The 24,158-nt window shown below is 48.8% G+C and overlaps 1 protein-coding gene across 4 annotated transcripts in view; it reads right to left on the minus strand.

The window, feature by feature from the left end:
* Nucleotides 1-1,453: 1,453 nt before the first annotated feature.
* The window catches only part of METTL23 (methyltransferase 23, arginine), a 95,139-nt gene continuing 72,434 nt past the window's right edge, over nucleotides 1,454-24,158 (minus strand). For all 4 annotated transcript variants that reach the window (XM_078618553.1, XM_078618554.1, XM_078618556.1 and 1 more), the window contains 3 exons: nucleotides 23,210-23,441; nucleotides 18,684-18,768; nucleotides 1,454-2,092 (listed from right to left, as the gene is read on the minus strand). In XM_078618553.1, the coding sequence (XP_078474679.1) occupies nucleotides 1,888-2,092; nucleotides 18,684-18,768; nucleotides 23,210-23,441 (522 nt within the window). In that variant the 3' untranslated portion in view covers nucleotides 1,454-1,887. The remainder of the gene's footprint in view (nucleotides 2,093-18,683; nucleotides 18,769-23,209; nucleotides 23,442-24,158) is intronic.

Consider the following 24,158-nt stretch of genomic DNA (forward strand, 5'->3'; position numbering starts at 1 on the left):
TAACATGTGTAATGTATATGGTCTACACAATGCAATTGTGTAGTCTACACGCTGCGTCACTGTGTAGTCTACCTACTGTGTCACTATGAAAACTAGGCCTCGGCAAGGTAAGGTAATTTACCCTTTTTACCGGGTAAAAGTGTAAAGGCAAAGGGTAAAGGTGTCGACATGCCAAGGGGTAAGGTAAAGGGTAGGGTAAAGGTAGCTCGGAAGAATTACCCGGTAGGGTAAAGGTAGCGCGAAGTATTACTCGGTAAATATGGTACCTTGTTTACCGCTAAAAGCTCCGTGGGGCAGTCCGTGGCCTCCATTTAACAAGTATATAAAAAAACACTGTTTTAAAAACACGCTTTAATGAAATGTACTAGTAATGGCAGAACTCCACGAATCCAGGAATGGCCCCGAAGCTTGCCATAACGTAAGGGACCGTGGCCAATTACAGCCAACGTCAGTTGAGCGTGGACAATTAGACCCAAGCCGAAACATAACATATACAAAATAATGTTTAAAAATATATATTTTTATGATAGAATATAGTGTTGTCATCAGTATGACATAAGTATACCAAGTTTGAAGTCGATACCACATTGGGAAGTGGGTTAAAATTTAGTTACAAGATTTGAGGACACGACAACAACAACAAAGTGAGTTAAAAGAAAGCGTGTAAAATTGGAATCATGGAGAGTATTCTATATGAATAAAGTGCTCTGCCTAGCATTTACCATTAAAAACCTTTTGCATGTGTAGTAGTACTCCAGTAATTACCCTGTAATCGGGTAATTTGTATGGGGTAAGGGTAAAATGTAGGGTAAAGGTAGGCTCGTTGCTTTCTATCTTTTACCTTTTACCTTACCTGCTAAAGGGTAAAAGGTAGGGTAGAGTGATTGTATTGTGGTAAGGTAAAGTTAGGCTTGTTTTTTAACATTTTAACTTTTACCTTACCTTGCCGAGGCCTAGTAGTTGCGTTCCTCAAGAACACCGCGGTTTGGAAAAATCACATAACAACCATTGAGTCAATGGGAATTAAGGGGTTAGGGCAGGGGTCGGCAACCTACGGCTCCGGAGCCGCATGCGGCTCTTTACGGGCTGCTTCTTGACGATATGTACGTATGTACAGTATGTACTCAGATGCATTGCGGCTCTTGAAATACTGAATTTTGTACCGAATTGGAAAGAAATGGCTCTTCTTGTTATTTTGGTTGCCGACCCCTGGGTTAGGGGGTAGCAGGTTTCTAAACCACCAACATGACTGACTTTTCACAATAATTAGTCAATGTTGTTATTTTGTACGTGTTCTTTTATAATTGCTGTGTTTTAGTTTGATATTATTCGTTAATTGAATAAAAACATGAAAATTAGTGAAAAATGCACGCTACGGTGTTAGTCACTTAGTAATAAAAACGTAGCCATGGAGGAGGGTGAAGAGAGAAAATTAAGAAGGGCGTGAAACGGCTTGCTTAGTAGTTTTTAATGATACAATCTTTTTTTTTTACCATTAGAAACAATTATGAGCTGTAAACAAACTTATGAACTTGTTTTAACACTTACCACAAGAAGATAAAATGGCTCCTTGAGACGATCATGGTAAAGCTCAGTCCGGGATAACACGTGAGATGCGTACGCAGGCTGAACAAAGACTGAGGGTGCACGTGTGTAGCATCCAGCAGCATCCCAATGCCTCATGTACCCGTACAACCGCTTATTCCTACCCGTGTGACGTAGTTCCGTTCACTCAGTCGCGTTATATCCAATTCACGTCCGTGTTATAAAAAAATGCGTTACCCAATACATTGTGCTTTATATATACAGTATATCCAATTCACGTTATGAAAACTACGCGTTTATAGCATAACGGACTGTGATAGGGAAACAAACCCCACGATTTAATTACCGCCGGTTGGAACTCCACGCTAAGTCCCGCTGGGTGGTATCGTGCGTGATGACACGCGTGATGATGCACATGTGCACCGTGTGGTCTCCAGGCAGCGACGACCCGGCCAGGGTGGGCGAGTCGCCGCGGAAGGCGGCCGGCTCAACCAAGCGGCACCAGAGGCCCCATTTGAGGAGCAGGGGTTCCAGACTCCACTCCGCGCTGTGCAGGGGGTCAGAGAGAGACAGACAGAGGCAACGATAAAACTGAAAAAGCCATTGCTGGACGAGCTCTCTCATGTACAGCAGCCGATAGAATAACCTCCCACTCCACATCCGACAAATTGGCTCCATCACAGTATTATTCAAATCCAAACTGAAGGCATTTTTTTAATTCATCTAGGCATAAGCTGAGAAAAACAGGTAATCACATTTGGACATTTGACTAATTGGTAGAGTGGCGGGTATGCGGGAGACCGTGGGTTCGATCCCGACCCTGACGCCTGTATGTTAGGGGTTTGCGTGTCTCTCTCCCAGTGGTCATGTGCATTTACCTCCGGGTCCTCCGGTTTGTCCCTCCACATTTAAAAACATGTATTTAGAGTATTTGGCTGCTATAATACATTTCCACGTAATACGCCACTTCGTTGAGCCATAATTTGTGGCCAGTTCGCTCCTGAAAAATACTGATATACTTAGTGGGCCTTCTTATCTGGTAAAATAAAAAACATTTATTTAGTTTAACACCTCACGTTATTTTACGTTTAGACATATGGGAAGGAGGCATACCGTGCGATTGTTCATTGTGCTCTGACCTTGCGCACGATGGCGGCAGTATGCCCAGGGGCTTAACACTGATAATCGAGGTCTGCTGCTCACTGCCACGAGAGGGCTTCAGGACAGAGGTCGTCGAAGGGAGTGCACACTACGGTGATTTAATAAACAGCCATATTGGCTGTACACCGGTGCGGCATAACACACTGGATCCTCATAAAATAGTCTAAAATATATATTTTTATCAGAAAATCTGTTTATCGGTAATGAATTGACTCCTGTCGCCAAGTTTGATGCAATTCAAAGGTTTATTCAGTATATTGAGGCTTGCTAAAACAGGTCAGTATTGACCGTTGATTTGGGGTCTGTTGAATCGAGTAACCGTCCGACCAGGTCTAGGGCACGAGGAGTCAAATCTGCCTTTAAAACACGGAACAGCCAACCGTAATCAGGCTGGGTGCGGCGATAAGGTAACAGACTGTGAAGCTTCGTGTTCAGCTGCTCAAATAAAGTTAGTCTTCTGACCGCTTCGACATCACGAGAACTGATTTTGACGCACCCCCCCCCCCACAAGATTTTCTGACCGGGGTTGCGGATCGTCGGAAAATAAATTATTATTGCCCAATTTTTTTTTTACATACCACACACCACCGGTGTATTGCTAATACAGTAGTCCCTCGGTTGACAGTGACATCGGTTCACTGTTTTTCGGTTAACGTTTCGTCGCCCATATGGACCCCACAGTTTCCACTGACGTAAAAATGTAGACTTTTTACGTTGTGCACGCAGGCACCAATTTCGGTCAATTCGAGCGCTAGTAAATGGGGTTGAGCCCATTTATGAGCGTTTAGACCTCGACTGTCTTTGTTTACATTACGTATGAATGCTTTTAACATGTGTAGTGTTGTGTAGAATCACTCAGTCGGACACGTTGTTCCAAGTCACCTGCTTACACTTTATTACTCTACTTATGCACCAGCTGTAGGCACTCCCATCTCTGTCTATACGGTCACCTTGTTAACCAACTTCCCCTATCTACTTTACACCTTGCTGACCTGCCTGCGGCAGCTCTTCCTCAAAGCAGCTCCGCACTCACAGCTCCGCACTCACAGCTCTGCACACAGACAGCAGCTCACACAGAGCTTGCACACAGCAGCACTCACACATAGGCTTCGCTCACACAAAGGCTTCGCTCACACAGAGCTTGCACAGTTGCTCTCCTTCTGCACCGCTGCCCTCGCCTACATTCCTTCAGACCCACTCACTCGTCCGATCCGGGCGGGGGGGATCAACCATCACCCGCCCGCCGACTCGTGAGGGTTGAAGTCCGTCCCTGGCTTGAGCGACAGCGGCGAAATATCTTCACCTTGGTCTCAGAACCCGAACTCCCGCTCCGCTCTCACATGCCCCCTTATATCCTCCTCCTAATTATCCAGCTCCTCTCTTGTGTCTCTTTAGGGCCCGACAGGCCGGTGCCTGTCAGGCCATCAATCACTCCTCATCACACGTCTCCAAGGTGACACCTCCGGTGGCAGCGTACGACCCCGGGCCGACCCCGTCTGCAACCAAAACTCCCGTTAAAGAGGTGGGGGTTTGCACGTGCAACCTTACACGCGCACCTGCCTGCCCTCGGGCAGCAGTGCGCACCGCGTATTTTACCACACTACACATGTAATTCCTATATTCAATTAACAGTTACCTTTGGTTAACAGTAGTTTTCGTGGAATGGATTAAAAACGTTAACCACGGGACGTTCAAATGGTCCGTATAGATGGAAGGCGGTAGCCTCGTCATTGTGTTCAAGCCGACACGTTCTACGTGTCGGCTTGAACACAACCTCAGGCTGTCCATCCAGGCGAAATGGTCGTCATTAATTCAAATCCAGATGCTATTGGTGTTGATTTAGGGACATGTACGTATGTATGTTGAACTTATTTTGCACCATAAGTAGACAACCGTGCTAATCAAAGTGGTTGCTTGTTGAACTGCTGAGCCTGTAACGATCTTTCAATTGCAGACTCATGCACCCGCAAAGCGCACCCCTCTCTCTCTATATAAGGTGGCTTTAATGACTAATGTGGCCCCGTTAAGAAATGATATCTCTCCACGCGACGCAGCTCGGCTGCCAAAACGACCATCACACTCCATTGGCCCCTCTCATTAGTTTGACTGATATAGATTGCATGCGGTATGCCACCGATGGATCGTATAACCGTTGCTAAGAGACTGCGGGCAGCATCGCGGCTCACACACACACATCATCTGAGTTGGGGCGAAAAAGAGGCCACGGGAAAACGAACACTGGCACAGGGGGAGCCCAACGCGAGGGGCTCTCCACACACAAGCAGCCAGCGCGCCTCCTTCACGCACCCGTCTCCCTCCATGCCAAACGTGGGCTTATCATATCGGTGTAAACACATTATCCCATCAGCCACATGGCCCTTCTGGGGAGTGCACGATTTCAGCGGTGGCGACATGTTAACGACCCCGCCTGGTATACGGGAGGTCGTGTGTTCGATTCCGACCCTGATGCCTGCTGTATATATTTGTTTGCATGTCTTTCGCCCCATGGTTGCGTGGATTTTTCTCCGGATCGTCCGGTTTTTCCCTCCACATTCAGAAATATGCATTTAAGAGTATTTGGCTGCTATAAATTTCCACGTGATAAGCCACTTTGTTGGGCTATCATTTGTGGCCAGGTTGCTTCCGAAAAATAACTATATAGCTCAGTGGACTTGAACTGGTAAAATAAAAAAAAAATTTGTTTTAGTTTAGTTTAAGCACATAGATCCACTGGAGCGGTTTCAGCATTCAGTGTCTCATGTGGAGGGACAGATAAGTGAAAGAGGCGAAACATCTCTTAAGTTATTTTGATGCAAATATTCTCCACAGCGACGGTTTATGCGTGTTCACGTCCATTATATCAAAACCGTGATCTTATGAATGACTGGTTAAGGTGACGTGCAGTGCAATGATTTCACGTAATTCACCAGTTCTATTAATCTGATACAGTCTGTTCTCCTATAACGCTGCGTGTTTTCATAACGCAAATTGGATATCACGTGATGAATTTATTTGAGAAGACATTTTTTTATAACGCGAAATCGATATAACTCGATTGAGTGAACAAAACTTCGTCGAAGCGCGAGTAGGAATAAGCAGTTATATGGCTGACTCGGCGTAGCATCACCACACAAGGCATTGGGATGCTGCTGGATGCTTCTCGATGCTACCCACGCACGTCAGTCTTTGTTCAGCCTGCATACGCATCTCATGTATTATCGCGGACAATGCTTTATCCTATATTATTTATATAACGCTATTTTTCGACAACGCGGTGTTCTTCAGGAACGCAACTACCGCCACGTAATAGAACAGACTTTATAATGAACAAGATCAATATTCTCATCAGCCGTGATCAATTCATTGCTAGATGAAGGCCTCCACTAACCACTGCTGCTTCTTGAGACTGCAACGCAACGATCTTCCAACAGCATGACACTGATCTCATCGCTCCCCGTCGCATTCCATTCCCTGGCTGCCGCTCCATTGTTGCTCTTCACCATCGCCTATCACCTCTGCTGGCCTCTGACGCGCCCTGCCCAAATCCACTTGTCTTAACAGTTTGGATGATGTATTCATGAACCTGCATGTGTCCGATAATCCACGTGTTGCTCTGTCCCAGTAGTCTCATTGTGATTCCCAGCATGCATATCTCTCCTGCTTACAGTGAGGGAAAAAAGTATTTGATCCCCTGCTGATTTTGTACGTTTGCCCACTGACAAAGAAATGATCAGTCTATAATTTTAATGGTATGTTTATTTGAACAGTGAGAGACATAATAACAAAAAAATCCAGAAAACCGCATGTCAAAAATGTTATAAATTAATTTGCATTTTAATGAGGGAAATAAGTATTTGACCTCTCTGCAAAACATGACTTAGTACTTGGTGGCAAAACCCTTGCTGGCAATCACAGAGGTCAGACGTTTCTTGTAGTTGGCCACCATGTTTGCACACATCTCAGGAGGGATCTTGTCCCACTCCTCTTTGCAGATCTTCTCCAAGTAATTAAGGTTTCGAGGCTGACGTTTGGCAACTCGAACCTTCAGCTCCCTCCACATATTTTCTATGGGATTAAGGTCTGGAGACTGGCTAGGCCACTCCAGGACCTTAATGTGCTTCTTCTTGAGCCACTCCTTTGTTGCCTTGGCTGTGTGTTTTGGGTCATTGTCATGCTGGAATACCCATCCACGACCCATTTTCAATGCCCTGGCTGAGGGAAGGAGGTTCTCACCCAAGATTTGACGGTACATGGCCCCGTCCATCATCCCTGTGATGCGGTGAAGTTGTCCTGTCCCCTTAGCAGAAAAACACCCCCAAAGCATAATGTTTCCACCTCCATGTTTGACGGTGGGGATGGTGTTCTTGGGGTCATAGGCAGCATTCCTCCTCCTCCAAACACGGCGAGTTGAGTTGATGCCAAAGAGCTCCATTTTGGTCTCATCTAACCACAACACTTTCACCCAGTTGTCCTCTGAATCATTCAGATGTTCATTGGCAAACTTAAAACGGGCATGTATGTGCTTTCTTGAGCAGGGGGACCTTGCGGGCGCTGCAGGATTTCAGTCCTTCATGGCGTAGTGTGTTAACAACTGTTTTCTTGGTGACTATGGTCCCAGCTGCCTTGAGATCATTGACAAAATCCTCCCGTGTAGTTCTGGGCTGATTCCTCACCGTTCTCATGATCATTGCAACTCCACGAGGTGAGATCTTGCATGGAGCCCCAGGCCGAGGGAGATTGACAGTTCCTTTGTGTTTGTTCCATTTGCGTATAATCGCACCAACTGTTGTCACCTTCTCACCAAGCTGCTTGGCGATGGTCTTGTAGCCCATTCCAGCCTTGTGTAGGTCTACAATCTTGTCCCTGACATACTTGGAGAGCTCTTTGGTCTTGGCCATGGTGGAGAGGTTGGAATCTGATTGATTGATTGCTTCTGTGAACAGGTGTCTTTTATACAGGTGTAGTGAGTTCAAGGAGACGTAGACGACGTAGTCGGAGGCACACTTATTTATTCAACCAAAGGGCAGAACACAATACTTGAAGGGGTAACGGCCCCTTCACCCGTCTAACAGGGAGACACCCTTAGCGCTAGCCCAGCTAGTCTGCTCCCAGGTCCTCCACTAGAGAGCTAGGGGAGGCTAGCTGATCCAGCTCTGGCCAAGCTAGGATCTCGGCACCCTTAGCCAACCAGACTGGCTCTTACAAGAGCATCGGCTCTGGGCTCTCAGGGCCGCGCCGCTGGCTTGCCCTGGTCGGTCAATAGAAGTGTAATGCGGGCGTAAACGGCCTCGCGGATATGACGTAACAGGGGGGAGGAGTTGGGTCACGTGGGGAGAAGGGAGAGCTCTTAAGGGCGGGAACCGGAAGAGACGGGAGGAGAGTGTAAGAATAAAGACGGGAGAAGGCCACGCAGGGCAGGAGGTGGGAAGTGGCGTGATCGCCACAGGACGGGACTCGGCTCCGTTGGCCAGCGGTGTCCGGGCACGGGGGAGATGGAGAGCAGCGGTGGGGCCGCAGAGAGAGCAGCCGAGTGGCTGCAGATCGGGGCGGAGAGGCTGAGAGAAAGCCAGCAGCGGAGCTGCATCGGGAGCCAGCGGAAAGGCTACAGGAGCGACGGCAGCAGAAGGGCTGCCAAGCGGGAGGTGGAGAAAGCTCCGAGCGAGGCGCCGTGCGGGAGAAGTTGTACGAACCCAAATAAAGAACAACGGAGACAGACACAGTGAAAGAGTCCTTTATTACAGAAGGACAGCGAGCCAGGGGAGTCCCAGGGCCTATCCTGCTGGTCTTCACTCTTCGCTGGTTTAAGCTGTAATACTCCCCCCGAGCCTACCAGCTCCCCACCTTATATAGCAACTCCCCCCCGAGGGGTGGGGCCGTGGGGGATCACAGCGCCGTCACAGCCCCCACGGGCTAACCGTTGCGGAAGTGGATGTAGGCACCCTTACGCGTGCGGGCGCAAACACCCCTTGTGTGTTTGTTTGCCCTCCCGTAACACCCCTACATGACCCCCCCCTGTACAGCCCGCAGCCATCCCGCCTGCAACAAAATTCAACAATAAAAGATGAAACCCTCCAAAACCGTGTGTGCCTCGCATTAATAACAGCAACAACAATGACAATAACAACAGCAACAACAGCAACAACAACACCGGAAAAAAAACAACGTAGCCCCAATAAATACCCCATCCCATAAAGAAACCAACATATAGACAATACAAGTCTTCCCACCCCGAACGGATTTCCCCCGTGACCGCAGCAAGGGCCGCACAAGAGGCCGGCCTCACAAAAGTCGGCGCGTTTGGGTGCGCGTTCTTGCAGCGGGACCGTCACAAGGGGCAACCCTGGTCGGCCCAGCGGTGGGTGTCAACAGTTCGGGTGCGAGAGCGTCTGGCTTCGTGGACGAGCGACCCCCGACCCCTCCGGGAGGGGTTGGCGGTTGCGAGCGCGTCAGTCCCGGTGCACCAGTGGTAAATCAGGCGCATGCAGCGAAGTCGGACTCCGGGAGTCAGTGGACACCTCACATGTTCGGCCATGTGTGTGTGGAGTAGGAACATGGGGCGCAACGAACGGTTTCAACCACGAGGGGTGCACGAACCAACGATGCTTCCCCCACTGAATACGGACACATTGTGGCCGCAAGGCCTGCACCACTTCCACGTGCCCCCTCCACGGCCGCAACAGTTTCGTCGAGGTTGCCAGCGGAACTTGGGGACAGTGCAACCACGCTTTGTCGCCCGGTTTCCACCGGTGCACATATACCCGGCCCAACTTGAGCCTTTTATTCGCCTTTTGGCGGAGGTCTGAATTTTGGATGGCCGCCTCCCGCGCCTCTGCCAATTTAAAGATGTTGAACTTGACATGGTCGGCCAATTTGGATTTAGCATTGGGCGTGGAGACCCGCAGCTGGTCGTGACAGGCGGTTCAGCCTCACGACCATACATTAAGAAGAAGGGCGAAAATCCGGTCGCCGCATGAGGAACCATCCTGTAGGCTGCCAAAACCCCCGGGATATGAAGGTCCCAATCGGTCTGGGATTCAGACACCTGGTGAGACAGCATGGACGTGATAGTCCGATGTAGACGCTCCACCATCCCATCAGTTTGCCGGTGATATGGGGAGGTACGAACCTTTTTCGTACCCAGAAGCTCGCACACCTCGTGGAGAAGTTTACCAGATAAATTTTTCCCTTGGTCGGTCAGCAGCCGCTCCGGAGTGCCCTTGTCGAGGACGTAGCCTTGGACAAAGGCCTCAGCGATGGCTGCTGCCGACTGGTTGACGAGGGGCCAGGCCATAGGCCATCGCGTAAAATATTCAACGCCAACCAATAGGAATGGACCCAAAATATCAAGTGCGACGAGTTCGTTAACCCGGGTAACCTTAATAGACTGCAGCGGTGGGTTGGACCCCTTTGCTGGTGGCTTCCGTTGCGCGCACTGAGTAGAGGATGCTAGGAGATCATCCACGTCCCTTGCCATGCCCGGCCAAAAAAAATCCAGCTGGAGCATGGCAAGGGTTTTGTGAGTCCCCAGGTGCAGGAGCCGCTCGTGAGCAGCCCACACCACCCTACCCTTCAGTGTGGAAGGCACCACCAGCCTGTGGCGGCGGGATCTCCCATCCCAATGCATCAGGAGACCCTGGTACAACCCCCATGAGTCGATATTCGCCGCACCCAGAACAGATCCCCCTATGCGACGGCGTAACGCGAGGAGGGAAGTGTCCTCCATTTGTCAGCGCGCCGACTCCGCAACGGACAACCCCAGCAAGGAATCCCTCCCCTCCTGCTCAATAGGACCCGCAATTGAAGGTGCATCAGCGGCGGCAGCGAGGACCAAATTAGGGTTCTCATTCGGAGGTCTGCAACGCCCCGAACCCAGGAGGCAAGCGCAATCGGAAGTGGGCGGCAAACGCGACAGAGCATCTGCGTTCGTGTGGCGAACACCCTTCCGATATGTAGTCTCGAAATCGAAATCTTGAAGAATCTCCAACCATCAAGACAATTGTCCCGAAGGCTGTTGAACCCGCAAGGCGTACTGTAATGCCACATGATCTGTGCGGACGGTGAAGTGGCGACCGTACAGATATGGGCATTATTGTTGAATGAAGAAAACGATTGCCAATAGTTCCCGACGGGTGACACAGTACCTTTGCTCCGCCGGAGACAAAACTCTACTGCCATATGCCACAACATGCTCTACGCCCCCAACAACCTGGGAAAGCACACCACCAATGCCCGTGTTGCTTGCGTCCGTATCGAGCAAGAAGGGTTGCGAAAAATCGGGATAACTTAATGGCGGGGCCCCCACTAGGGCGTCCCGGAGGGAGTGAAAATCAGCCTCCTCCTCCTGGCCCCAGTGAAACTTGACCCCCTTCGATGTTAAGGCATGTAAGGGCTTAGCGATCGTCGCGAAATCGGCGACAAACCGCCGGTAATACGACGCGAATCCAATGAAACTCTTGACCTCCCCCACTGAGGTGGGAGTCGGCCAGGAGCTGACACATTGTGTTTTGGCGGGATCTATGGAAATACCTGACCATCCGACAATGTGACCCAAATACCGCACCGATTCTCGGAGCAAGTGACATTTTTGCGGCTTGAATTTCAAATTAGCAGCACGCATCTTGAGAAAAACGGCCCGCAACCTCTAGAGGTGTTCCTCGAATGTTTTACTACAGACGATGATATCGTCTAGGTAAATCAGACAAGTATCCCATTGCAAGCCAGCAAGAATCAATTCCATTAAGCGCTGGAAAGTTGCTGGAGCTGAGTGGAGCCCCATCGGCAAGCGGTTAAATTAGAATAGGCCGTGCGGCGTTCGGAAAGCCGTTTTCGGTTTAGATTCATCATCCAGAGGGAGCTGCCAGAACCCTGACAGCAAATCCAACATGGAGAAGAACCGTGCCCCAGCCAGGGCGTCAAGAGATTCATCCATCCGAGGGAGCGGGTATGCATCGGCCACCGAGATTTTGTTTAGGCGACAAAAATCGACACAGAATCGCAAAGAGCCATCGTGTTTTTTAACTAACACGATGGGTGCACCCCAAGGGCTGGTAGAAGGGGATATAATGTCTGCAGCTAGCATGTCATCTACAGCCGATTTGACGTGATCCTTTTCGGCGGGACTCAACCAAAAAGGATTTTGGCGGATTGGCGCGTTGTCACCAGTGTCAATATGGTGTCGCAGCAGTTTAGTACAGCCAATATCATATTTGTGTTGACTAAAAACATCGGAAAAATCGCGCAAAAGGGTTCGTAATTTGGCACGCTGTGAGTCGGACAGGTCCGATGATCCCGCACAAAGCGCATCCAGCCACCCCTTATCACGGTCCAAATGCGGCTGCGACGGCGGAGCGGTGCTCACCTGCCCAATGACTGGTTCCTCACAAGGTACCGGCGTTGCGTGTGCAAGCACGGTCCCTTGAGGAACCACAGCCGTTCGCAACCCAACATTGAGGACTGCGATGAAGGGGTCCTCGTTCCCTTTAACAATCGTCTGGGCCACTATCAAATCGGGTCCATTGACCCCAGCCCTAGAGGGTCCCAACAAAACACCCTGATCCCCAATCCCCTTAGCGAAGAGTCGACGCAGCCGAAGAGGCACGAGCATTTGAGCTCCCGGCGGTACGCGTACCGTTCGCGTAACGAGCGCCTATACCGTCGCAAATGCCGTACGCACAGTAGCGGGGGAGGACAGGAACATCATATGTTGGCCCAAAGGGAGTTCGATGCATCCCTGGTCGATCAGTATTCTAATTGGCATTTTGGCCAAAAAGTCCGTCCCCAACAGGCACGGGACTGCCAGAGAGGAGGAGACTAACACCGGGCCGGATAATTTGATGTCCCCAATACAAATTTGTGCGCGGATCTGGCCAATAATGCCCAACGAGCCCCCGTTGGCAGCATAACACGGAACATCGACCGGGAGCAGAGGGCGGCTTTGAACGGGAAGAATGTTGTAAATTAAATCGGACACAATTGTTGCCGATGCTCCCGTATCAACCAAGACCCGTACCTCCACCCCATTGATATGTCCCACAACGACCGACGACCCCGCCGACGCGGCAACAATGCGGTGGGCCAACTCAGACCACTGGCCCGGGTGGAATGCCCTCCCCATCGCGGCACAGTTCGACACAATGACAGCCGATTTTCGAAACCCGTTCGTTGCAGCGCGTGAGTGAGTAACAGGTGTGTGCGTAGGCCAAACATGTGGCGTGCCACGACTTGCCGGAGTTCACTGCGGAGCCTTGGGAAGAGGAGTGTCGTCCGGCCGAGGTGTTGCACCGCGCTGCCGAGGAGCCCGGCATCCAGAAGCCACATGGCCCCGGAGGCCACAGTTGTAGCACTGTGTGAGCGCCCCAGTCGGCTTGGGCTGATCCTGGTGGCTCAGCCCATCCCGAGCTGGTCGGTCATCGGATCTCCACTCCGTCGGGCGACCCACAGCGCAGACCTCTTCCGATGAGAGGGTGGTTGCAGCCACGGTGTGCCCGGCCGCCGCCTTGCTAACTTTACGACGTTGGGACAGCAGGTTAGTGTGGATGTGCCGTGCGGCCCGCAGGGAACACATCTCCTTGTCGTCCTGCGCCAAGACGACGATTTTCAAATCGTCAGCCAGCAACAAGATTTTCTCCGCCACCATAGTGTCCACTCTCTCTTCATCCATACGCGGGAAGGCCCTCTTCGCCAGGGCCAGGAGAGCCGTGCGGTACGCCAGGGGTGATTACTTCGCGCCCCGTTGTCGGTCGTAAAATAGTTGTCTGCAGTCGGAAGGTGGTCCGTAGACTGCAGACAGGAGTTGAAGCACTGTAGTGAGGGTGGCGAGAGCGTCGCTGTCCAGCGTCGCCGGGAGCGCGCGTAGCGCCTCGTCGTCCGTCCATCGTGACATTTCTTGGTGGGCGAGGAACCGTCTTTCGAACGCTCCCCAGTCGCCGCCGTCCGCCACAAACTCCTTCAGGACCGGCAACCGCGGCTGGAACGTGGACTCCGCCACCGAAGATCGCCAGCCGCCGTTCCCGCCATCCTGTACAGTATTTGAGGGAATGGCGGACGCCATCGGCGGTCGCATTGCTGGTGACGCGCTGGCCGTTGATTGGCGCTTGCCACAGTTGGCCGTTTTTGATGACGCGGCGGCCGCTGAACGGAGGCAGCAGTGATAGGCCCTCGTTGATGACGTGGCGGCCACTGGTTGGTGACCATCGGCCACCTGATGTGCCGGGGCCCCGCCCTCAGCACCCACTGTACTGATGGCGGCAAATTCAACTTCCAGCCCCGTCGATATGGCGGGAACTGGCGTTGAGTGTCGCCCGTCGTCGCACCGTGCTGCTCCTCCAACCCGCAGGCGAGTAATTTCCTCTAGCGTGGCGGCTGCTGCGTATAGTAGCTCTGCCAGGCGGGAGTGAGCCACCCGCAGCCCGTCAGCTGTGGTAGCGGTGGACTCGGCAGCAGTTGCACGGGCTCGCCCTCAGCGAGTTCAGGCTCCGAGTCAGCCGAGGTGTCTTCCTCTCCAGGTCCCCCGGTATGAGTCGTCCGTCTTGTATCCATTGGTAACTTTTAGAAGACCACTTCTGACTCCAGTTGTAGTGAGTTCAAGGAGACGTAGACGACGTAGTTGGAGGCACACTTATTTATTCAACCAAAGGGCAGAACACAATACTTGAAGGGGTAACGGCCCCTTCACCCGTCTAACAGGGAGACACCCTTAGCGCTAGCCCGGCTAGTCTGCTCCCATGTCCTCCACTAGAGAGCTAGGGGAGGCTAGCTGATCCAACTCTGGCCAAGCTAGGATCTCGGCACCCTTAGCCAACGAGACCGGCTCTTACAAGAGCATCGGCTCTGGGCTCTCAGGGCCGCGCCGCTGGCTTGCCCTGGTCGGTCCTTAGAAGGACAGCAAGCCAGGGGAGTCCCAGGGCCTATCCTGCTGGTCTTCACTCTTCGCTGGTTTAAGCTGTAATACCCGACCCAGAGCCCACCGGCTCCCCGCCTTATATAGCAACTCCCCCCCGAGGGGTGGAGCCGTGGGGGATCACAGGGCCGCCACAGCCCCCCAGGGCTAACCGTTGCGGACGTGGATGTAGGCACCCTTACGCGTGCGGGCGCAAACACCCCTTGTGTGTTTGTTTGCCCTCCCGTAACACCCCTACACAGGTAACAAGCTGAGATTAGGAGCACTCCCTTTAAGAGTGTGCTCCTAATCTCATCTCGTTACCTGTATAAAAGACACCTGGGAGCCAGAAATCTTTCTGATTGAGAGGGGGTCATATACTTCTTTCCCTCATTAAAATGCAAATCAATTTATAGCATTTTTCACATGCGTTTTTCTGGATTTTGTTGTTGTTATTCTGTCTCTCACGGTTCAAATAAACCTGCCATTAAAATTATAGACTGATCATTTCTTTGTCAGTGGGCAAACGTACAAAATCAGCAGGGGATCAAATACTTCTTTCCCTCACTGTATTTACGCACGACAAAAAGCGGTTCTGCTTGTGAATTCTCTGCGTGTTTTGCGATGTGCTTGGCATAAATGGCGTGATATAATAATGTACCTGACAATAGCTACCAGCTAAACCGCCATGTTGTCGAGATGTTAACTCCATTGCCTGGTATGTAGGAGGTCGTGGGTTTTATCCCGACCCTGGCGCCTGCTGTATATTTGGAGTTTGCGTGTCTCTCTCCCTCTGGTTGCGTGGATTTTTCTCAGGGTCCTCTGGTTTTCCCCTCCACATTTAGAATCAACGTGCCTTGAGAGTATTTGGCTTCTGATATAAATTTCCAAATGATAAGTCACTTTGTTGAGCTAGCATTTGTAGCAAAGTCACTTCTCAAAAATAGCTATATAGCTCAGTGGGCCTTAACTGCTAAAATAAATATAGTTTAGTCGATTATTTTGATAAAAATTTCATAAAAATAATTATAAAATGACACAAATTCTTGCCATGTCTGTGTCAATTGACATGCTGCAAGCCCTTGCGAATGAGATGTTCCATCTCCAGGGATTTTCCAGGTTAAATATTTTAATCAATAAAATTAAGAGAAACAGTCAGATCAGAGGTGGAGCCAGCACTGCTAAGACCATCAGTTCAATTTAAGTTTCAACCACTGCAGATTCTTCTTTTTCATATGGCTGATGTAGATGCAGAGCAACAACTACAATTTCACATTCAGGTGGTCAAGCCAGATAACTGCGTCAGGACTGGCGGAGTATATTATTGCTGTGATCTCTCCTTCCTATTTGTGGGTCAGGGCATTGCGTCGTTATACGCTGTCCGGTTTGTTCTGGATAACCTCAGTCATACAATGGAAAGTTTTAAATTTTCATTTGTGCATCACGTATCCACATCTACTGTGGCCATGGTTTGTGCAATGGATGCGATTGAGGGTGGACCACGAGCTCCGTGAAAGATCAAACCCCAGGGATCTTCTATGTTGAACCACTTGCTTAGGGTGTGAGGCCTAACATAGGCACTTGGGTTGTCAAAGCAACAACCAGCAGTGAGCATTTCCACAGTCAATCAGGTTGCAACACTTTCTACACTTCTTCTCTTTCCGATTCTTTCCTCGCAGCAAGGCGAGCGAGTGGAGAACTGTGCGGGTGAATGTGGTGTTGTCGTGACCTGCAGTAGAACTGTGGTTGATCTTCGTGTGGATGAGACGGAACAGTCAGTGAGAAGGAATGCTGCAATATAACAAGAGCCCGTCCTTGCCGTGGCTCAGGGAGGGTTCTCGTTTAGCACCGGGGCACCTTGGGTATTCATAGCCTCCGTAAAGCCAGAGGAGCTTTCAGTCAGGCACAGAAATGTGTGCTCGCGGCAATACCCAGACGCACGTGGAGGGATTTAAAACAGCTGGCGGCTGACACGCACTCGCACATCATTCGCGAACTTTCAATTGCGCATGATAACTTCGCCCTCGATGGGTTTTGACACAGACCATTGTCTGTTTAAATACAAGTGCAATAACTCGCCGTGTGGAAATGAAATTTTCTGTGAAGCGGTCAGGGTGATTGACGATTCGGCACTCACCGATTTGCTCAGGTCACTCGCTTCACCGGCCGTCAGTCGCCTCCCTATCACTCATCTATCACTATGACTACCATGGTCACTGTTCCCGTGAACTTCACTCGTTGATTGCTCCACCCATGTTGAACGCTCAGTCTCTACCAGACACCGACTGTCTCGTCTCATCCACCAGACTGTATTCGACCACTACTAACACTGTATGTGCGTATGTTGAACAACCATGCTAATCGGAGGTACTCACAGCAACACATGCATCAACCCACACACTCACTCATCCACCCTCTCACCCACTCACCCATTACCCACACTGCAGGCCACCTAATTTTTCTTTCAGCTTCCTCCCTTATGATAATACATTCATGCTAATTGCATCCCATAACGCTGGATATTAATTATACGAGGATCAAATCCTACAGACAGCTACTACCAACCAAAATTAATGAACAAATACATTGTGCCAAAACAGAATGTACAAATAACAAACAAGTTATCAAAAGATATAACTGCTCTAATTTGGAATTCCCTCCCATCACCTCTTTTTTCCCCAAGATCTTCAACAAAAATCTTCCTTAATAAGAGTAACATGTTAACTCTCATGTTACAGCTCTGACAGTGCTGCTAGTTGCTGGTTCCTTGACGTGTTGGGGCCTTGTGGGCCTTTGCTAATAAAATGTTGAATATAAAAATGTAAACTACATAGCTTTTTTTCAAAATCAGAATCAGAATATTTATTTATACTGGAGGAATTCGATGAACAATAAAGCTCCTTTTCACAGCTGTCCAGTCGGGGCCGGGTAAGATCGTTACAACAACAAATACAGAAATATGATAGTAGTGCATTGTACAAGAAAAGTAAACAAATCACCTTCACGACCTCCTGTATATCAGGTGAGGGAGTTAACATCTCGCTACTGCAGTGCCCTTAGTAGTAGCAATAGCAGAGTGACGCATAGGTAACTGACGACCGGAGTGGATGAGTGAGTGCTGGATCATCAAATCACCCTGATTGCTGAATTCTATCCGGTGCTGTGAGGTAAGAACTGGGAGCAGCACTTTCACCTGCAGTCGATTGTGTTGCTTTGTACTGGCAGCAGTAACAATTGCTGAGAGTCAGAAAAATATTCAGCAGTTATTGAGACGCAATAAGAGCATGTTGGCCGCTTTGGTGGAAAGGGGTGCCACGGTCGCTAGCAGATGTTAACTACCTCGTCTGGTATACAGGAGGTCATGGGTTCCGATCCCGATCCTGACGCCTACTGTATATTTGAAGTTTTCGTGTCTCTCTCCTCGTGGTTAAATAGATTTTTCTCTGAGTCCTCCGGCTATCATTTGTGGCCAGGTCGCTTCTGAAAAAGAGCTGTATAGCTCAGTCGGTGTTACATGGTAAAATAAAAAAAATGTTTTATAGTTTAATCGAGTGGCTGTGTCCATGTGCGTTGGCACCAGGGGCACAACGACCTATTTCAATGGGGGGGGCTTACGCAAAATACGACTGTGGGCCCCCCTGGTTTCTCACTTTTAACTGAAATAGCTGCGGATGGTTTTTAACCCATACAATAATATGTAGGCTATCACTATATATATTATTTTAGTTGCACCATGTATTGGGTTAAGAGGACAGTGGTAGTATTAATAAACATATTTAAAGGTACAATACTCATTATTAAGTTATCGTGCATCTTGCTTTCATGCTGACCACATTGGTCTCCGATTTCCTCAAAGGGGTGGATCGCACAACTGTCTGCTGCTCTGTTGATACGATAGTCAGCTGCGTTAGTCGGGCTTGGTCCATGGTACACTGCAGGTTATTTTGAATGAATACATTTAAATTTTAATAATTTTTCTTAACATTTTGCTCCTTGTTGATCTGTTGATTCGGGGCCCCTTGTGGCCAACTGGCCCCCATGCGACGCGTAATGCTGCTACATACCCCCCGTAGTTGCGCCCCTGGTTGGCGCTGCATACCTGCGCTCCTGGTAGGTGGTCCAGAACTGTCCGTGGGGGTTCTTGTTGAGAAGGTAAGACACGGTCACCAGCACAGCTTCAAAATCTGGGAATTATCATCACATTCACTCATTGAGTCCTTCACTGATGTTGAGGACTCGGTCTACAAAACACTGACTGTTTTATGTCATACATACTTTGTTCAACCACCATACTATAGGTCACAACAAAATCCTTACTCACCCACCCACTCAACCACTACTCACCAAATTGGAGGTCAAAACACACATTTGAGCTCCAATTCTGTGATGATAATCAGTGTCCTGGTGGGCAAGGAATTAGCATATTGCATTTAAATATAACGAGTCTAAATTGATGTTCTTGGTTCTTTCGGTAAAGTCACGTAGAAGGGAAATAATAAAATAATAAAAAATAAACCATAATAAAATAATTCTCACGACGTTTCGGCCACAACGCAAGCAGCCGTCCTCAGGTGAAGAACAGGTCTGTCGGAAAGACCTCAGAGATCTACTGCTTAGGAAAGACAGCGTCTTTCCGACAGACCTGTTCTTCACCTGAGGACGGCTGCTTGCGTTGTGGCCGAAACGTCGTGAGAATTATTTTATTATGTTTTATTTTTATTATTTCCCTTCTACGTGACTTTACCAAAAGAACCAAGAGATGAATCCTTGCAGTCACGAAAGCTTTAAATCGAGTCTAAATTGGCTAATAAACTATACCCCAGGCATGTTAATATCGCTATTTTGCTTCAATTGATCTCTGAGCCCGTATGCCTAAATCTAAAACATTATGCTTGAACAGACCCAACATTGTTGAAACTTTCCAGGAACAATTCACTGCTGTAGGAATCTTAGGAAACAACCTAAGAGATCTACTGCTTAGGAGGTCCATCAAAATCCAAAAATCCACAAATAATCACAACACAAACTTGATTTGAAGCTTTCGTGACTGCAGGAATTACTCTTTGGTTATTTCGGTAAAGTCGTGTTGTAGTGTCTCTCTCTGTGTGTCTCTGTGTTTTCTCTCTCTGCTTGTGTGTCTGTGTGTCTGTGTGTCTGTGTTTTGTCTCTCTCTCAAATTTAGCACTCTTTGAAAGAACGTAATCAACCAGGTAGGGTGTTGACTGTTATGTTAGCCAACTCTCTGTGTTGTATTGCATTATATTTCCTAGTTTACTAAGTTTGTTTTCTCAAACGGCCTTTTTCTCTCTCTAAAATTTACCAGCCTCTCATAGGGCCATTCGATCTTTATCTCCCTCGGTCGCTTCGGGGTGGATTCATTGACATGCTAATTACTCTGCTCCAGCAGCAGCCCCAACAGACCCACCTCTCTCTCTGACCCCCCCTCTCTCTCTATTTAAGGCCTCGACACAGAGGCATTGGGTCTCTGTGTGTCTATGTTGTGTGTCTCTCTCTGCGTCTCTGTGTTGTCTCTCTCTGCTTGTGTGTCTGTCTGTGTCTCTGTGTCTGTGTTTTGTCTCTCTCTCAAATTTAGTTCTACCTGATGATGGTTGCTTGTGTTGTAATCGAAACGACGTATTCTATTATTTAATTAATTTTCTTACTACGTGACTTTACTGAAAGAACCAAAGAGTAATGCCTATTTCTCTCTCTAAAATTTACCAGGCTCTCATAGGTCCATTCGCTTTTTCTCTCCCTCGGTCACTTCGGGGTGGATTTCCACACAACTCTCTCTAAAATGTACCAGTCTTGTTGGGTCTTTCATTGACATGCTAATTTCTCTGCTCCAGCAGCTGCTCCAGCAGAACCACCTCTCTCACAACACAAATAAGATCTTTCACTAAACAATTGGCTTAAAAAACGGATTGATAAAATCTATACAACCGTTGGTCTTTTTTTAAAATGCTCAATGTGTATTTCCCTCCTTGAAGATACGTCGAGTAAGGAATGAGAATAAACCCAGGGTTCAGTTCTGAATTAAGCAACCCCCTTCCACGCATGGAAACAAGGTATGGGTCACAGCGAGGAAATTAAAAGACTCCTCAAGCTGCTCTAGACCTCAGAATCCTCTGTTGTAATGAAAACTAAAAGAACAAAAACTTTTTTTTATTTTACCAGGTAAGGCCCACTGAGGTATATAGCTCTTTTTCAGAAGCGACCTGGCTGTCACAAATAATAGCTCAACGAAGTGGCTTATCACGTGGAAATTTATAGCAGCCAAATACTCTAAACGCACGTTTCTACATGTAGAGGGAAAAACCGGAGGACCTGGAAAAAAATCCACACAACCACAGGGATCAACATGCAAACTAAATATACAGGCGTCAAGGGTCGAGATCGAACCCATGAACTCCTGTATTCCAGGCGAAGGAGATAACATATCTTTGAACAGTGTATTAATAGCCGCACTGCTCAAAGAGTAAAAATACAACTGAAAACTTAAAAACAGATAACAACAATAGCCATTCAACACTAAGTGGTGGTGACGTCATCACGCCGCTTGTGCCAGGCTAGGTGCATTTTTTGAGGCCACATGAAGTGTTGAAGGCCTCGCTGACAAAGAGGTCATGGAACAGACAAGTGCCATGGGTTGGTCGACTGAGATGACATATGCCAACTTCACAAATCTAATACTTAACGCTTCCCCCACCCATGGCTATGCATGTGCCTGGTAATCCAGTGCTGTACAGGGAGAAGTGAGGGTTGGTGGATCACCCCACAGATGTTACGAAACTCCCTTCCTGTGGGCGTTGAGGATGAGCCGTACCTTCTTGCTCGCCAGGAAAAGGGGGTACAGCAATGTGAGGACTAATCTCCATCTATATTCTTGGGTCTTTTGGTAAAGTCACATAGATTGGTTCAGATAGGAACCGATCTACGTTTAGATAGGAACCTATCGACGTGACTTTACCGAAAGTCCCAAGAATATGAATTCCTGCAGTCACGAAAGCTTTAAGTCAAGATTTAATCTACATCTGTTTCATCTCCATTCCCCGTGGGTGGGTGTCGAGAATGAACCATACCCTCTGGCTCTGCCAGGAGAAGGCGGCACAGCAAAAATGTGGGCTCCACCTGTTCCGTCTGTGGGATTGAGTGTTTCCACTTTGCACGTTTCGTTTTATCTGTGGTATGTGTGCACATTCAACTTCTTTCGCATTGTACATAGCCAACCGTGTTAATTGGCAGATAACACCTGCATATGGAGGACAGCAGACCTTGGGCAATTGTTCGCACGTGAGCTTATTGCATGCGCCGACTTCCCGCTCATCTGCTATTCTTCCTTGCACCTCTCGAGTTGTCCTCTCTCTCTCTACGTGATCGAGTGAGCAGATACTGTGCGGCGGCGGCGTTACAATTTGACATGAGTCTCCTATGGAGGGGCCCTGCAGAAGTATTGCCGAAGTTGGTAATGAGAGTCCAGCAGTTGGTGAACACTGTTGATCAAACATTAAAAATGAACGTCTCTCTAACAGGGGGCCCTAGCGGTCGAACCTCCCAGGTTTCAACCTTGCATGCTGCCAATGGTCCGACCATCGAATGAGATTATTTGGATTATTTTGCTGGTATAAATGTCCAAATGATCAGCCACTATGTTGAGCTATCATTTGTGGCCAGGTTGCTTCTGAAATAAAAGTTAATATCTCAGTGAACTTTGCCTGGTAGGATGGGGGTGGTTTACTTTCATTTGCATGTATTTGAGTTATTTGTTTACCTTTCTTGTACTTTGCACTACGATCGTGTTTTTGTATTGTTTGTTGTTGTAACGTTATTATCCCGTGCCCCTACTGGATATCTGTGAAAAGGAGCTTTATAGCTCATCGGATTCCTCCTCCAGTATAAATTTGATATTCTGATTCTGAAACGGGACTGGGGGGCGTGTGGCCGATGCGGCCACCTGATGCACAAATAGCGCATCAAAGATTAGGTGGCCTGCGAGTGTGGCCATGAATCCCAAACCATCGACCACCATCGTGAACACTCTGCCACTGCTGCGGTCTTCACTCCTCTAAAGGAGGAATGGACGACATCTACTCTGCTTCTGAACAGACAACTGAGTGGATAACAACATCTGAAATTCATGAGGTTTTGTTGGTTTAGATCACGTAAATATAAATGTGTTGTTAAATCTGCTACCACCCGACACAGCCAATTAGTAAGGTTTGTCACATAAACAAAATGTGCCAATTGGTTACTAGTTCAGCACACCGGTGTGTTGGAGAGTTAAACCCACAACATTTACAATTCGTAGTACAATATTTTTCCAGTAACTACAACCAGCCTCAATCAGGTGACAATAATATTATAATGGTTAATATTGGTCGCGAGCTTTCGCGACCAATATTGTGTTAAACAAATATAAAATTACATATTTAATCTGCTGCTGCTATTAATTAATACGAAAGAAGGAGAACGTTAAAACAGAGCAAACCCCCACGACATTGCAACCATCACATCGGCAGTGCATTGTACGGGGACCGGTCACCGTGGAACATTTAATTATACGCACAGAGGTTAATACACAGGCTACCATGGAGAGGGGCAGCAGCAGGGTGTTGTGTCACTCACCACGTGGCTCGTAGAGGATATCGGAACCGAGGATAATGTCCAGGGGCGGCATTGTGACGAGCGAGGGGGTCACTAGGCCCCAGCGCAGACCCAAGACTGGCACGGAGCCATCGAGGCCATTGACCCGACAGCTGTGAGCGCAACTAGGAAGGCACCGGGGCAGGTCGGACAGAGTGACAGTGGCACCACACCTGGCAGCCACGATGCCCGGTAATGCCGTGCCAGCCCCGAGCTAGCACACGAGAAAGGGAACAAACCGTTTCAGTCACCCACTCACTTGCTCATTGACCCATTCACCTGCTCACCCGCTCACCCAAATACAAAGACCACTCCTCCTCCCCCCCCCCCGTATAGCCTTTAACAGGCTGTTGGGGCAAGTGCTATTGGCGAGCACCTATTAAGGCCGGCACGGCACACGAAGGGGGTGGGTAGCCAGCACCACACCTCACTGCCTTTGTCTCCCCAGTGGTGATGTTTATACACCGCACCAGGTACTCGTTTGAGTCTGAGTCGATCTAGGGGAGGCCCAGGACCGGTTCAGGTAAATTGTCACTGGTATTGGCCATGAGCGGGTATCGAACCCGGGTCACCGGGCTCGTAGTGCAGTGCGCTAACCGCTACCCAACACCTGATCTCTCACCTACCTACTCACCGACTCACGTACTCTCCCACTCACCCACCCACTTACCACGTCTGCAGCTCACAACACTTCTCTTTCTGCTTATCCCTCACACTGCCTTAGTTTGGATTTCCCTCCCATCATCTATTTTCCCAAGCTCATACAATAATAACCTTGCTCAATTCAAGACACGTGCTAACTCTTATCTATTATAACTCTGAGAAGTGCTGTTTGTTAGTAATCATTTGCAGTTGTGAGTCTTTGAGTGATTGGAGAGGGGGCGGATTTCAAAGTGGATCAGTGCGAGGGAAGAGCAGAAATAAAAGTGTT

The sequence above is a fragment of the Lampetra planeri genome, chromosome 58 (genome assembly GCF_965212315.1).
Source record: "Lampetra planeri chromosome 58, kcLamPlan1.2.h2, whole genome shotgun sequence".
Taxonomy (NCBI): Eukaryota; Metazoa; Chordata; class Hyperoartia; order Petromyzontiformes; family Petromyzontidae; genus Lampetra; species Lampetra planeri.